At 44.7% G+C, this 14,405-nt stretch overlaps 1 protein-coding gene across 1 annotated transcript in view; it reads left to right on the top strand.

Annotated features, from left to right (window-relative positions):
* The window catches only part of LOC128509070 (leucine-rich repeat-containing protein 43-like), a 51,720-nt gene that overhangs the window by 16,069 nt on the left and 21,246 nt on the right, over nt 1-14,405 (top strand). Inside the window, exons 6-8 of the mRNA XM_053480641.1 lie at nt 3,523-3,683; nt 10,597-10,702; nt 12,734-12,888. Of these exons, the coding sequence (XP_053336616.1) occupies nt 3,523-3,683; nt 10,597-10,702; nt 12,734-12,888 (422 nt within the window). The remainder of the gene's footprint in view (nt 1-3,522; nt 3,684-10,596; nt 10,703-12,733; nt 12,889-14,405) is intronic.

Here is a 14,405-nt window from a genome sequence, read left to right as displayed (position 1 = left end):
GTGGCCACTACCAACTCCACCGCCATCATCAAGTTTGTCGTGGTGGGCCTGATCACCAACAATGATGAGTCGGCCTACCTAGAGGAGATTGTAAATCTGGAGAACTGGTGCCAGAGGAACAATCTCCTCCTGAACGTCAGCAAGACAAAGGAGCTGATAGTGGACTTTAGTACAAAGCAGGAGAGGAACTACCAGACCCCCATCATCAATGAGAACCCAGTGGAGAGAGTGGACAGCTTCCGATACCTCTGTGTTCACATCACGCAGGACCTGTCATGGTCCTGTCACATCAACACTGTGGTAAAAAAGGCCCGGCAGCGTCTCTACCACCTCAGACGCTTGAGTGACTTTAGACTGCCCTCTAAGGTGCTTAGGAATTTCTACTCCTGTACCATAGAGAGCATCCTGACGGGAAACATTACGACCTGGTTTGAAAACAGCACCATGCAGGACAGACGACCTCTACAGAGAGTGGTGCGATCAGCTGAGCGCATCATCCGCACCGAGCTCCCTGACCTGCACTTGATCTACAGCAAGCGGTGCTGGACCAAGGCCAGGAAGGTCGTGAAGGACCTCAGCCATCCCAACAATGGACTGTTTTCTCTGTTGCGGTCTGGGAAGCGATTCCGCTCCCTGAAGGCCAACACAGAGAGACTGAGGAGGAGCTTCTTCCCGCAGGCGATAAGGTCTCTCAATCACATTACACCACACAGGAGTAACGTCTTTTAAACATTGACACTGGCTGGACAATCATGGACACATTCATGCAATACATATTAACATATCTGAAGCAATTGCACATGTCACTTTATACAATACATGTTTACCTGCCATTGCACATGACACTTTGCCACTCTGACACTTTAAGACATTTTAATGCCACTTTAAAACATTTTTAAAAAATTTATATATATATATATATATATATATATATATATATATATATATATATATATATATATATTTCCCCCCATATTCCTATATTTTATTTTTGTGATATTTTTACATGCCCTATTTGTACAGTTGTTAATTTTACTAGTTACATTTATTTTCCTTTGTATTTTATTTCTTTTTATTAATATTTATTCCTTATATATAGTTTTTTTATTTTCTTTTTAAGGTCCCCGGCGGTCGTATAAGCATTTCACTGCATATCGTACTGTGTATGACTGTGTATGTGACAAATAAAATTTGAATTTGAAAATTGGTGCTCCTTCCATAACTAAACCCAAGACTCTTGTGACTTTCTTTGAATAGTAGTAAACCATACTAGAAGAACTTCATTACTTTTACCCTCCAAACAGTTTTTATGTGTATGTATGTGTGTGTGCATGCATGTGTTTAAGTAGCAAAGTTTCATTTATCGTAGATTAGTTAAATAAATTCTTGTTTCTTTATAAAAAACTGTTGTCTTGGTCATATATTTTGAAGTCTAAACATTTGCCCAGATCTTAAGTTACCTTGCTCGTAATTGATAAATACCAGATTTTGTGTTATCATTAATGGCCATGTGACAAGCAGAATTGATAAGATACACTCAATCGTACTAAATGCTGGACAGGTAGTTTATTAAAGTGTACGCTATAAATTTTAATTCAGTTTAATAAAATGAACCCGAATCCTTAAAGATTCAATTCATCTCTGACCCAGAGCTAAAACACTACATAATAAAGATAAAGAATGCAGCAGTTATTCTTTGTCTACATTATGTAAACCCTACATTTGAATGGTGGACAATGGATTGGGAATTTTGTCCACATTAAAATGCCTACACCAGCTACATCAACAAGCGCAGTGATGACGTCACTGTCTCCAAGAACATCATCTCACAGTCACACCCCACCAAAAAACTGCGAAAATGTGTGCACTTCTGAAGACCCGAGACTCTGCCTTCAGAGCGGAGGACAAGGTGGCCCTAAGAACAGCAAGGGCCAAACTGTTCCAGGCTATCAGAGAGATAAAGCACCCACACACCTAGACAATCCAAAACCACTTCAGGGACAGCGGTGATGCATCATCACCTGCCTGTGACAGTGACGGCTCCTTTTTAAATGCGCTGAACAGCTTCTACACTTGGTTCAACATGCAGAACGACGTGACAGCAAGGAAGACCACTTCTCCTTCCAACGACCAGGTGCTGTGTCACACCACAGCTGATATGTGGAAAACTCTACACAGAGTCAATCCATGTAAAACTGCTGGACCAGACAATATCCCTGGCAGAGTGATCAGAAAATGTGCTGGCAGATGTTCTTACAAATTTTCAACATCTCCCTGAGTGCTTTAAGTCCACCACCATCGTTCCTGTGCTGAAGATGTCTTCTGTGTCCTGACTCAATGATATCCACACCCTGTTGCACTCACACCAATCATCATAAAGTGCTATGAGCGACTCATAGTCATGAGTCATGAGACACATCAAGACCCTGCTGCCCCCCTCACTGTTTGCATATCACCCTAATCGTTCAACGGACAATGCCATCTCCACCACTCTACCTGGCCCTTACACACCTAGACAAGAAGGAGACCTATGTTCGAATGCTGTACATAGATTTCGAACTATGATTTCCTTATCGAGATGTTGAGCGTATTGGGCCTGAACACCTCCCTCTGTAACTAGATCCTGGACTTTCTGACCAGAAGACCTCAGTCTCAGGATTGTGGAGAGCACACCTCCAGCACCACCACACTTAACACTGGGGCCACCCAGGACTGTGTGTTTTGTCCCCTGCTGTTCACACTGCTAACTCACGACTGTGTAGTGACACACAGTTCCGACCACATCATCAAGTTTGCTGATGACATGACATTGTACAATTTTAATGATTCCATGTGAGATTAGCTTTTGGTGAGCCCAGTTCCTACTGTAGCTGACAGGAAGTGGCATCTGGTGTGGTCTTCTGCTCCTGAAGCACATCTGCTTCAAGGCTCGATGTGTTGTGCATTCAGAGATGTATGTAACACATCTCGGTTAAACAAGATGTTATTTGAGTTGCTGTTACCTCTTTATCAGCTCAAATCAGTCTGGGCATTCTCCTCTGAACTTTGGCATCAACAACACATTTTCACCCAATAAACTGCCCTTACTGGATATGTTCTCTTTTTCAGATCACTCTCTGCAAACACTAGAGAAAAATCCCAGTAAATCAGCAGTTTTGAAATAGTCAGACCAGTATTAGTCTGGTAGTAGTCTGGTACCCGCAATGCCACATTCAAAGTCACTTAAATCAGCTTTCTTCCCAATTCTGATTGTCTTGGCCATGTCTACATGCAAAATGCACTGATCTGCTGCCATGTGATTGGATATTTGTGTTAACAAGCAGTTGAACAGGTGTATCAAATGAAGTGGCAATTTTTCATTTTGTATTTAACAACCAACAACACTACATTTTTGCTAAATGTTGTTGATTGTGCAATTAGCCAGTCGAAGCTTAATCAGTAGTGATCAGGCTTATCTTGTTGATGCTGCTGCTGATGAGGAGGACAATGGTAATGGTACCTGTACATTTTTTGCATTTCAAGCATCAGTCTCTGAAGAAGCAGAAATCACAGTGTGTGTTAACAAGATGAAGGGTGTTCCCAACTCCAATTGGCTGTTGGATGGTGCAGCTGACTTCCCAATGGTCAGCTACAGTTATTCAGTGTCTTTTGAATTCCTTGATGAAGCTCAAACCCAAAAAAGTGTAAGTAAATTTATATGAATATGTATTCAGTATTCAGACATAACTTTAAATTTAGCTGCTATTGAGGCACTTCCTTTACCTAAGTTTAGGTAAAACAGAGGAGTCTCTGATTCAGAGGTATGATAATGACTCAGGAGAGGAGCAACATCTAGCATTAAGTTAGATGCAGTTTTGATAGTACAGTATGGTATTTTGAAATGCATGCTTTATTAATGGCTAAAATTATAAATTAACTTAAAGTGATCTATGAATATAATAGAGGGCAGATTACGGCAGCCTGGGCAGATTCTCATCCAAAGTGATAAATAATGTTCCCTTTCAGTCGATTCACTCGGTACAACACATATAGTATGGGATATCACGCCCTCTCGTGTCCTGGCTGAAGCCACCTTTATTCACGCCGTAAAGGCAGGCAAACCTGTGGTGACGTAGGTGTAGCCCCGCCTACACCTATAAACCATCGTCGCCACGGTTGACCCTCAGTTCTTACGCTCTTCACCTCGCTGTGAACACCTTTTCTGTAGAGTTTTCTAGGTGCTGCTAGTAAACTCTACGTTTTACGTTACAAGACTGCGCTTAAAATCAGCTTAACTGCTCTTGTTGGCGTTAGCGACAACAGCCTCATTTTGGTGAGTCGTCTACCCGCGGAGCGCTGACTTTTAAGTTCACTGTCAGTCAGAACATTAGCGACATCTCAGTTAGTTGGCTTCTGTTTAGCTGTGCTAACAGCGCTAGCTAATATGAGCATGGAAGCTAATGTAGCTAAGAAGAGGTCCGCTGTTCGCCCCTGCCCTCAGGAGTGCGGTTTCTCCTTGCATGAGAAGGACCAGCACGAAGCGTGCCCCGTCTGTCTGGGGATTCGCCATGCTAGGAGAGCTCTAGCTGAGCCAGAGTCATGTGCGCTTTGTCGCCAGCTCCGGTGTTCAACGCTGGAAAGACGGGTCACGTTCGTGGAAAGGACCCTGGGGAGAAATACAGTCGCTCAGCAGGACCCCCTCCTTTCCGAATCAGCAGTCCCAGCTTCGCCTGTGTCTGCTGATGAGGAATTTCCGTCAGAAGTCCCCGCACTTAGCTGGGCGGACCAGATGGAGTATCTCGAGGGGTCGGAGGACCGTGGGCTCTCCTACAGCGCTGGCCAGCAGCCAGGCACCGAGCAGCATGCTTTCGAGGACGATGACGTGCTCGACATCGGCCTAGAGATACAGGGCTTGTCGGAGGACGAGCATGAAATTTTGCCGCCTGCTCAGAGCTCCGCTGCTACTGCGTTAGCCGAGCGGCCGAGAAGCTGGAGGTGGAGTGGCCCTCCCCGCAGCCGGCTCAGAAACTGTCAAGGTTCGCGGGATTTTTTCTTCCTCCTGAACCGACAACAGTTAAGAACTGCTTGCCCATGTTTCCCGACTTTGTCGGCGAGTTAACGTCGTCATGGAGCAAGCCGCTGTCGACCCGTGTATCAGTGCCCGGTTACGGACAATATTTGGAATTAGACGGAGCTGAGAAGGCAGGACTAGTTAGCCCACCGCCAATGGAGCCATCTTTGGCTGCTTATTTGGCACCCTCGCATAATCATGGAGTGTCTGGCCCTACTCTCCTTCCGTCTAAACATTGTAGATTCTCCTCTGCCCAGCTGGAGAAGATTTACCGCGCTCAAGCGGGCACTGCTCGTGCGCTCAACTCCGCTACGCTGCTTCAAACATATCAGGCAATGTGTTTGGCAGAGCTCGGCTCACTGGTGCCTCAGGAGAGCCCGTTCTGTGCGCTGCTTAACGAGGTCAGGACAGCGACAGACTACATTTTGCGTATGTCTCGTTGTGCGGCTCTTTCCCTCGGGAGAGGGATGGCGAGCGCGGTGGTAGCACAGAGGCATTTATGGCTCACGCTCTCTGACATTCCAGATAGAGACAGGGCTGTCTACTTGGACGAACCGCTGTCTGCTGAGGGTTTGTTCGGCCAGTCACTCGATGCCATTCAGGCAAAGTTTGACTTCAGAAGGAAACAGGCCGAAGCGTTGCGAGACATCATTCCGCGACGAGAGGTGAAGCCCAAACAGGCTCGAAGTATGACTACTCCGCGACCACCTCATAAGAGACCACCGCCGGCAGCTAGCTCGAGCTCTCGACCGGTGAAGCAACAGCCTCCCAGGCAAAACCCACGGCAGTGGGCCTGGGGTATGGGCCCCCCACCGGGCGTCCGAAAGGATTCAGCGACTAGGAGGAAGAATCCTCACTCCTCCTAGCTCAGATTTTAAAGAGAGAGGAGCTCTGGCAGCAGGGAGACACTGTTTCTCCTCTCTCAATGCCGCCCAAGAGGCCGCTACGTTATGTTCAGGAAATCAGTCCCAAACGGCGCTGCACTTCCCTAACACAGTCTCCCAAGCACAATCCCCCCCCCTCACACACAAGTGTTTATGTGCGAATTATGAACCCCAGTTGGGGCGTGTTAAAAAGTTCTCAGGGACTTACAGCAAGTACCCTTGATGTTTACAGTGTGATTGCCCCAAAAATGGTGCATTTTGTAAACCATGTGAATGTTACATTATTAAAACCAATAAAGAGTTTTCCTGTTTACAATGTTGCAAAACAAAAAAGCCCAGTGCCATCGATGAGGCTGCACTCTGGCGGAACGCCAGGGGGCAGCAGACCCCTTTCAGAAATCAATGCGGGCCGGTTGGCGTCCCACGTTCTCGAGTGGCGCGCATGCGCAGTCTCGACATGGGTGCAAAACACAGTCGCTATGGGATACCGACTACAGTTTCGCATAAAGCCACCGCGCTTCTCTTCCATAATCAACACCGAGGTGTCGGACGCCGCCGCAGTGGTGCTTCGGGAAGAGATAAATTCTCTTCTGAGCAAAAGGGCGATTCAAGTGGTGCCTCCTTCGGAAGCGAACTCAGGTTGGTACAGCCGGTATCTTGTCGTTCCGAAGAGGGGGGGAGGACTGCGTCCTATTTTGGATCTGAGAATATTGAACACGTTTCTAAGAACGTACAAGTTCAAAATGCTTACCCTGAGGCAACTGCTAAATGCAATAGGCCCGGGAGATTGGTTCACTACTATCGATCTCACAGATGCTTATTTTCATATAGCGATCTTTCCGCGCCACAGAAAGTTTCTGAGGTTTGCATTCGAGGGCGTGGCCTACGAGTACCTAGTGCTGCCGTTCGGCCTGTCACTAGCTCCCCGAACGTTCACGAAGTGCGCCGAGGCGGCGCTGTCTCCTCTTCGGGAGAAAGGCATTCGCATATTAGCCTATTTAGACGACTGGGCACTAATAGCGAGCTCAAGCGAGCAGGCAGAGAAACAGACAGCACTAGTTCTGTCTCAAATTCAGACTTTAGGGTTCTCAGTAAATATGCAGAAAAGCTCACTGATTCCGAGTCAACAGTGTTCATTCCTGGGTCTGGAGATATGCTCCGTTACCAGCTGAGCACGTCTTTCAGAGCACAGAATAGCCGCGTTTCAGCGCTGCCTTGCTCTGTTTCAGTTGCAACACAAACTTCGTTTCCGAGTGTTTTTACAACTAATGGGAATGATGGCGTCTATGATCACTGTGGTGCCTCTCGGGCTGTTGAACATGCGTGCGTTTCAGCGCTGGGTGCGCTCTCACCGCCTATGTGCGGCGCGCCACCTCAACAGGAGGCTGACGGTGACACCGTCATGCATGTCAGCCCTTCTGCCCTGGAGGGAACTCAGGCTATTACGTCAGGGCTCTCCGATAGGCAGGGTATCGTTTCGCAAAGTGGTGTCAACAGATGCCTCCCTCAGCGGCTGGGGCGCTCTGTGTGACGGTTCCGCGGTCAGGGGGGCGTGGTCACAGGAACAACGCAGGCTTCACATCAACTATTTGGAGCTGTTAGCAGTGTTCTTAGCCCTGAGACATTTTCGTCTGGCTCTAACAGGCCATCATGTTCTGATCAGGACAGACAATACAACAGTGGTGTCGTATATAAACAGACAAGGGGGGACTCGTTCACTTCCCCTGCTGAAACTATCTCATTCTCTATTGCTATGGTCCAGTGTTCATCTTCTGTCACTCAGGGCCACTCACATTCCAGGGCACCTGAATTTGGGGGCGGACCTTCTATCCAGAGGGGGCCCGCTTGTGAGGGAATGGAGATTACACCCATGGGTGGTAGCTCAGATCTGGGAGCGCTTCGGCAGGGCAGCAGTGGATCTTTTTGCATCCAAAGAAAATGCTCACTGCCCACTATTCTTCTCCATAACAGATCGCAATGCCCCACTGGGGATCGATGCGCTGGCACACTCATGGCCCCCAGCTCTATTGTATGCTTTCCCTCCGGTAGAACTGATTCTGCCTGTCACAGAGAGGGTACGTCAGCAGGGCCTGTCACTAATCCTGGTGGCACCTCATTGGCCGGCGAAGTTGTGGTACGCAGAGATAGTCAGCCTGCTAGCAGCAGAACCATGGAAACTTCCTCTCCTCAGGGACCTTCTGTCTCAGGCAGGGGGAGAGGTAGTGCACCCGCGTCCCGAGCTGTGGAACTTGCACGCTTACCTGTTGAAAGGTCCAATTTGTTAGCAACAGGGCTTCCCCCGAATGTGATTGAGACAATCCAAAGTGCTCGGGCCTCGTCTACTAGAGGTTTATATGCTTACAAGTGGCGAGCATTTGAGCAATGGTGTCAAGAACATAATGTTCTTCCATTTCAGTGCTCCATGGTGGAGATTTTGTCTTTTCTACAAGAACTATTAGAGAAAGGCCTTTCCTTCTCTACTATTAAAGTGTACTTGGCGGCTATATCAGCCTGTCATGTTGGTTTTGACGGAGTGTCACCAGGGGCTCATCCGCTGGCAGTGCGATTTTTAAAGGGAGTGCGACGTCTGCGACCCACTACGAGGTCCAGTGTTCCGTCTTGGGATTTATTGTTAGTGCTTGAGGCCCTCTGTGGTCCTCCTTTTGAGCCAGTTGAGTCTATAGATATGAAAATTCTTTCATATAAGACGGCACTTCTTCTTGCTTTAGCGTCTGCTAAACGAGTGGGCGATCTCCACGCTTTGTCTGTGCATCCATCCTGTACGCAGTTTGCTGCTAATGGGTTTTACTAGGGTTAAAGGTTACTCTACAGCCGAACGCGGCCTATGTACCGAAGGTCGTCTCCACTGATTATAGCTCTATGGTCTTTGACCTTTATAGCTTTTTTCCTCCTCCTTTTGCTTCTGATGAGCAGAGAAAATTGCATAATTTGTGCCCCGTACGTGCACTACGGGTGTACATGGACCGTACAGTAGATATGCGCTTATGTGATCAACTGTTTATCTGCTTTGCCAGTCCAGTAAAGGGTAAAGCGCTGTCTAAACAGCGGCTTTCCCATTGGATTGTGGAGGCTATTACACTAGCTTATAGTAGCAAGAGTGTCCCATTGCCTCTGGGTGTGAAAGCACATTCAACGAGAGCTATGGCAACATCATGGGCTCTGTTCAAAGGAATGTCTGTGGGTGAGATTTGCGCGGCAGCCAGTTGGTCCTCACCACACACTTTTGTCCGGTTCTACCGACTTGATGTAACGGCCCCCTCGGTGGCTCATTGTGTCCTCTCTGCGGGGTCCATGATGCAGTAGAGTAGCTATCAGGGTTCTTGTGACTAACTTTGATAGATACTCGGCGGGGCGTGAATATATGTCCCATACTATATGTGTTGTACCGAGTGAATCGACTGAAAGGGAACGAATGGTTATGACTATAACCTCTGTTCCCTGAAGGAGAGGAACGAGGTACAACACATTGCTGCCCCGCCTCATAGTTACGCTCGGCGAAGAGCGGCTATCGAACTGAGGGTCAACCGTGGCGACGATGGTTTATAGGTGTAGGCGGGGCTACACCTACGTCACCACAGGTTTGCCTGCCTTTACGGCGTGATTAAAGGTGGCTTCAGCCAGGACACGAGAGGGCGTGATATCCCATACTATATGTGTTGTACCTCGTTCCTCTCCTTCAGGGAACAGAGGTTATAGTCATAACCATTCGTTTTGCATTTATATTATTTATAATATTTTTCATATTACATTTGGCAGCAAAAAATGAATTTCCTTTTCCTTTTTCTATCCCTATTTTTTCCAGCTTAAAGGCATATGCAAGTGTTCAAGGGTCTAGTCACTGTAGAAATATTAGCTGATTATATGTATAAAATGTACGGTACTGTGCATTCATGAGTCTTTCTTCATATTAACTTAAACTATATGGATTTTCAAAAAAAAATTAATGCAAACAAGTGTTTTACTGCAACAGTCAGCATTTCCCCCTTCGTCTGTTCCAACCACTCAGCATTTAGTATCACCAGTATACTAACCACCGGCTTGATCATCTGCCATCATCTGCACCTGTTTCGAACTGGTTCATGTCTTAAGTTAGATGTTTTTTACACTTGAATAATTCATAGGTCACTGTGTGACTTAACAAACAAAAACCATTCATCTAAAACTGGTCAGGTACAGGGACTGGACCGAAAATGAGAGCTAAAAAGTCTTCCAGGAAGCCTGGAGAACTATTCTTTGAGAGTACAATAAAAAGACAAAGACTGACTTTTTGGAAGCAAAATATCATGAAAAGAGGGATGGCTCTGGACTTTTGCACAAGACTGTAATTAGGAATTATTTATTTAAATTGTTGTGTTTAATCTCTCTCGATTCTCTAAGTAAATATTGTTGTAAATAGGTATGGTTCTGTATAGTGAGTACTAAATAGTGCCCTGAGACATTAAGCCATCCAACTGATATTCTACAACACTATTATGGCAAGTAGACACATTTAATTTATACACAGTAAATCTTTCTAGGTCTTTGGATTGAATAGAATTGTCTTTTAATTGCTCAGTAGAGTCAATACAGAGCATAATAAATTTATTTGGGGTACAGTGAAAAATTTTGCTGATGAATTAATTTGACTTGTAATTTTCACAGCACATTTATGCTGGGAGCCAAACATCAGAAAATATCCCACAGGACCAAGGAGAGAATAAGAAAGTAACATCAATCCCATGTGTGACATCAAATCAGCAGGGTAATGGTAAACACCTGACATAGACAATTATAGTCTCTGTAGTTCATGAAGGTTTATTGAGCACTGAATACCAGAAATATTAAAGTATAAAACAGTTTGCTTAGTTTACTATTACAGAAATCTTATATGGATCTTGTAATGTACAGCATTGTTCGTTATTTCACCCATTTTACAAATTTATATTGGGGAAAAGTACACAATGACTGCATACAGTAGGTTTTATATTGAAGCAATCAAGATTATATCCTGGGCCTTCTATGGCATTTTTATCATATGGTCATGGTTTGTTATCGCACAACTGCTGACAATTATAAAAAACAAAGAAATATTACGTTTAAAATTCTTTAAAAAAAAAAATTATAAATCCCAAATTAATAATCGATATGCTTATCTTTGGGTTTGGTTTTGCATAGTTTTTGAGAGAGCGCTTCCATCTCCTAACTACAAACCGGGTTCCAAAAAAGTTAGGACACTATACAAATCGTGAATAAAAACTGAATGCAGTGATGTGGAGGTGCAAAAGTTTAAACTAAAGAAATGTACAGTATCATTTTAAGGGAAAAATATGTTGATTCAAAATTTCATGGTGTCAACAAATCCCAAAAAAGTTGGGACAAGGCCATTTTCACCACTGTGTGGCATCTCCCCTTCTTCTTACAACACTCAACAGACGTCTGGGGACCGAGGAGACCAGTTTCTCAAGTTTAGAAATAGGAATGCTCTCCCATTCTTGTCTAACTGTTCAATCGTCTTGGGCCTTCTTTGTCGCACCTTCCTCTTTATGATGCGCCAAATGTTCTCTATAGGTGAGAGATCTGGACTCCAGGATCCTTCTCCTACGCAGCCATGATGTTGTGATTGATGCAGAATGTGGTCTGGCATTATCTTGTTGAAAAATGCAGGGTCTTCCCTGAAAAGATGACGTCTGGATGGGAGCATATGTTGTTCTAGAACCTGAATATATTTTTCTGCATTGATGGTGCCTTTACAGACATGCAAGCTGCCCATGCCACAGGCACTCATGCAACCCCATACCATCAGAGATGCAGGCTTCTGAACTGAGCGTTGATAACAACTTGGGTTGTCCTTGTCCTCTTTGGTCCGGATGACATGACGTCCCAGATTTCCAAAAATTACTTCGAATCGTGACTCGTCTGACCACAGAACAGTCTTCCATTTTGCCACACTCCATTTTAAATGATCCCTGGCCCAGTGAAAACGCCTGAGCTTGTGGATCTTGCTTAGAAATGGCTTCTTCTTTGCACTGTAGAGTTTCAGCTGGCAACGGCGGATGGCACGGTGGATTGTGTTCACTGACAATGGTTTCTGGAAGTATTCCTGAGCCCATTCTGTGATTTCCTTTACAGTAGCATTCCTGTTTATGGTGCAGTGTCGTTTAAGGGCCCGGAGATCACGGGCATCCAGTATGGTTTTACGCCCTTGACCCTTACGCACAGAGATTGTTCCAGATTCTCTGAATCTTCGGATGATGTTATGCACAGTTGATGATGATAACTGCAAAGTCTTTGCAATTTTTCGCTGGGTAACACCTTTCTGATATTGCTCCACTATCTTTCTGCGCAACATTGTGGGACTTGGTGATCCTCTACCCATCTTGGCTTCTGAGAGACACTGCCACTCCGAGAAGCTCTTTTTATACCCAATCATGTTGCCAATTGACCTAATTAGTGTTAGTTGGTCTTCCAGCTCCTCGTTTTGCTCAAATTTACTTTTTCCAGCCTCTTATTGCTACTTGTCCCAACTTTTTTAGGATTTGTTGACACCATGAAATTTTGAATCAACATATTTTTCCCTTAAAATGATACATTTTCTCAGTTCAAACTTTTGTTCCGTGATTTATGTTCTATTCTGAATAAAATATTAGAAGTTGGCACCTCCACATCATTGCATTCAGTTTTTATTCACGATTTGTATAGTGTCCCAACTTTTTTGGAATCCGGTTATTAATAGTGAGACTGATATTCTTCAGTGATGGTCATGCACCAAGTCTCATTTCACTTTTTCTTACTGTTTTAGCTTCCAGCACCCCCATAGCTATAAACTGGACATCAAAGCAAGAGTGGGCTGAAGAAATCGAGTTTAATTATGCAAGCACACATCGCATTAGAGACCTGGCAGCTCTCAAGAACTTTATTCTCCGAGGCCTTTGGCTCACTGTGGAAGAGCAGAAGGTTGGAACTGGATAATAATAATAATAATAATAATAATAATAATATCAATAATAATGCCAGCACTTGTAAGATAGCAGAATGTTCACATTAAATGACTTTTCTTTGGTATATTCCTATTTATTCCCATTTATTTAGCTGTCATATTTGCTATTTAAAAGGAAATTTCACCCTGAAACTCACTAAATATGTTAATATGTAAATATTTTAGGAGTCTATTGGTTCAGGAATATTCCTGTAAGAAGCATCTGTGGTGCTCTGACATTGAAGGAGAACATTGCTAACACAGTTACAATGACATTTAACTGTTTGAGCAGAGTGAGCAGATTTAAGAGAGAGATGTGAGACTAGACAAGTGCTGGTAGGCCAACATGTCGGTAAACACAGACTGTTAGCTGCAGTAAAACATCTGAATGGTGCAAACGTTTTAAAGAAGGCTGTACATCCATGATGCAGGCACAGAGCCCACTGCAGTCGTTCCCTGCAAGTGGAATTACACCACGCACTGCACCACGTTCCCTCCGATCCTCCAGCACTGCTCGCCTCATCCCACCATCTCTCAGGGATCGAGGGCGGCATTCATCCAGGCTCTTTTCTGTTCTGGCACCTAGGTGGTGGAATGAACTTCCTCTAGATGTCCGTACAGCAGAGACTTTGACTATCTTTAAACGACGACTCAAGACGCATCTGTTTCTCCAGTACTTGGACTAAACCCCCCCCCCCCCAAAAAAACAAAAAAAAAAAACAAAACAAAACAAAAAAAAAAAACTCAGATGTGTTGGACTAATGGTACTTAGTTATTAACCTAGTTAACCTAGTTAACTTTTTGTAAGTCGCTCTGGATAAGAGCGTCTGCCAAATGCCTAAATGGAAATGGAAATGGAAATGGAATGCCTGATCCTTAAAAATCGACAGATAACTTTTAACAAAGAACACAATCATTCACCAACACCACTTGCACATTACAGGGATTCTTGCCACTCTTGCCATGTCCCCTGTACAGTCTTGACCTCACTCCAAGCCATTTCCACATGTTTGAGCAATTAAAGGAAGTTCCTGGGAGGCCAGCATTTTAGATATGAACCATGCAATCTGTTTGTAACTTCAGCCATACTGTGAAAGCTTTCTATCCTGATGGTATCCAAGGACTTGTTTAACCTTGGAGTAAGTGCATTAGTGTAACAGGGGAGCTACATGGGAATATTTTACTCCAATAACTCTGTTCTATCCATCTGTGCAATCAAAGGTCCCGGTTTGACTTGAACACACACACATTACTAGGTCAACTCAATCCAATTTTTGCCCATTTGTCGTCCCATTTGATTTCACTCCTAAGAGACCCATTTCCATCACCCAGATCCTCTCATGAAAGCAGATGGTTCCATCCTTGTGCATCCTTCTCACAAAATCATGAAAAAGTCTATAAAAGCAATTATGATGAGGGAGAGTTTATAACAGGCCTTGAATGTCAACACTAGTTGGAAAGGGTGGAGCTCACAGACCACTGCCTGGTTTATCCT

The sequence above is a fragment of the Clarias gariepinus genome, chromosome 21 (assembly GCF_024256425.1).
Source record: "Clarias gariepinus isolate MV-2021 ecotype Netherlands chromosome 21, CGAR_prim_01v2, whole genome shotgun sequence".
NCBI lineage: Eukaryota > Metazoa > Chordata > Actinopteri > Siluriformes > Clariidae > Clarias > Clarias gariepinus.
The sequence above is the reverse complement of the archived record's forward strand: the minus strand, read 5'-3'. Positions and strand labels throughout refer to the sequence as shown.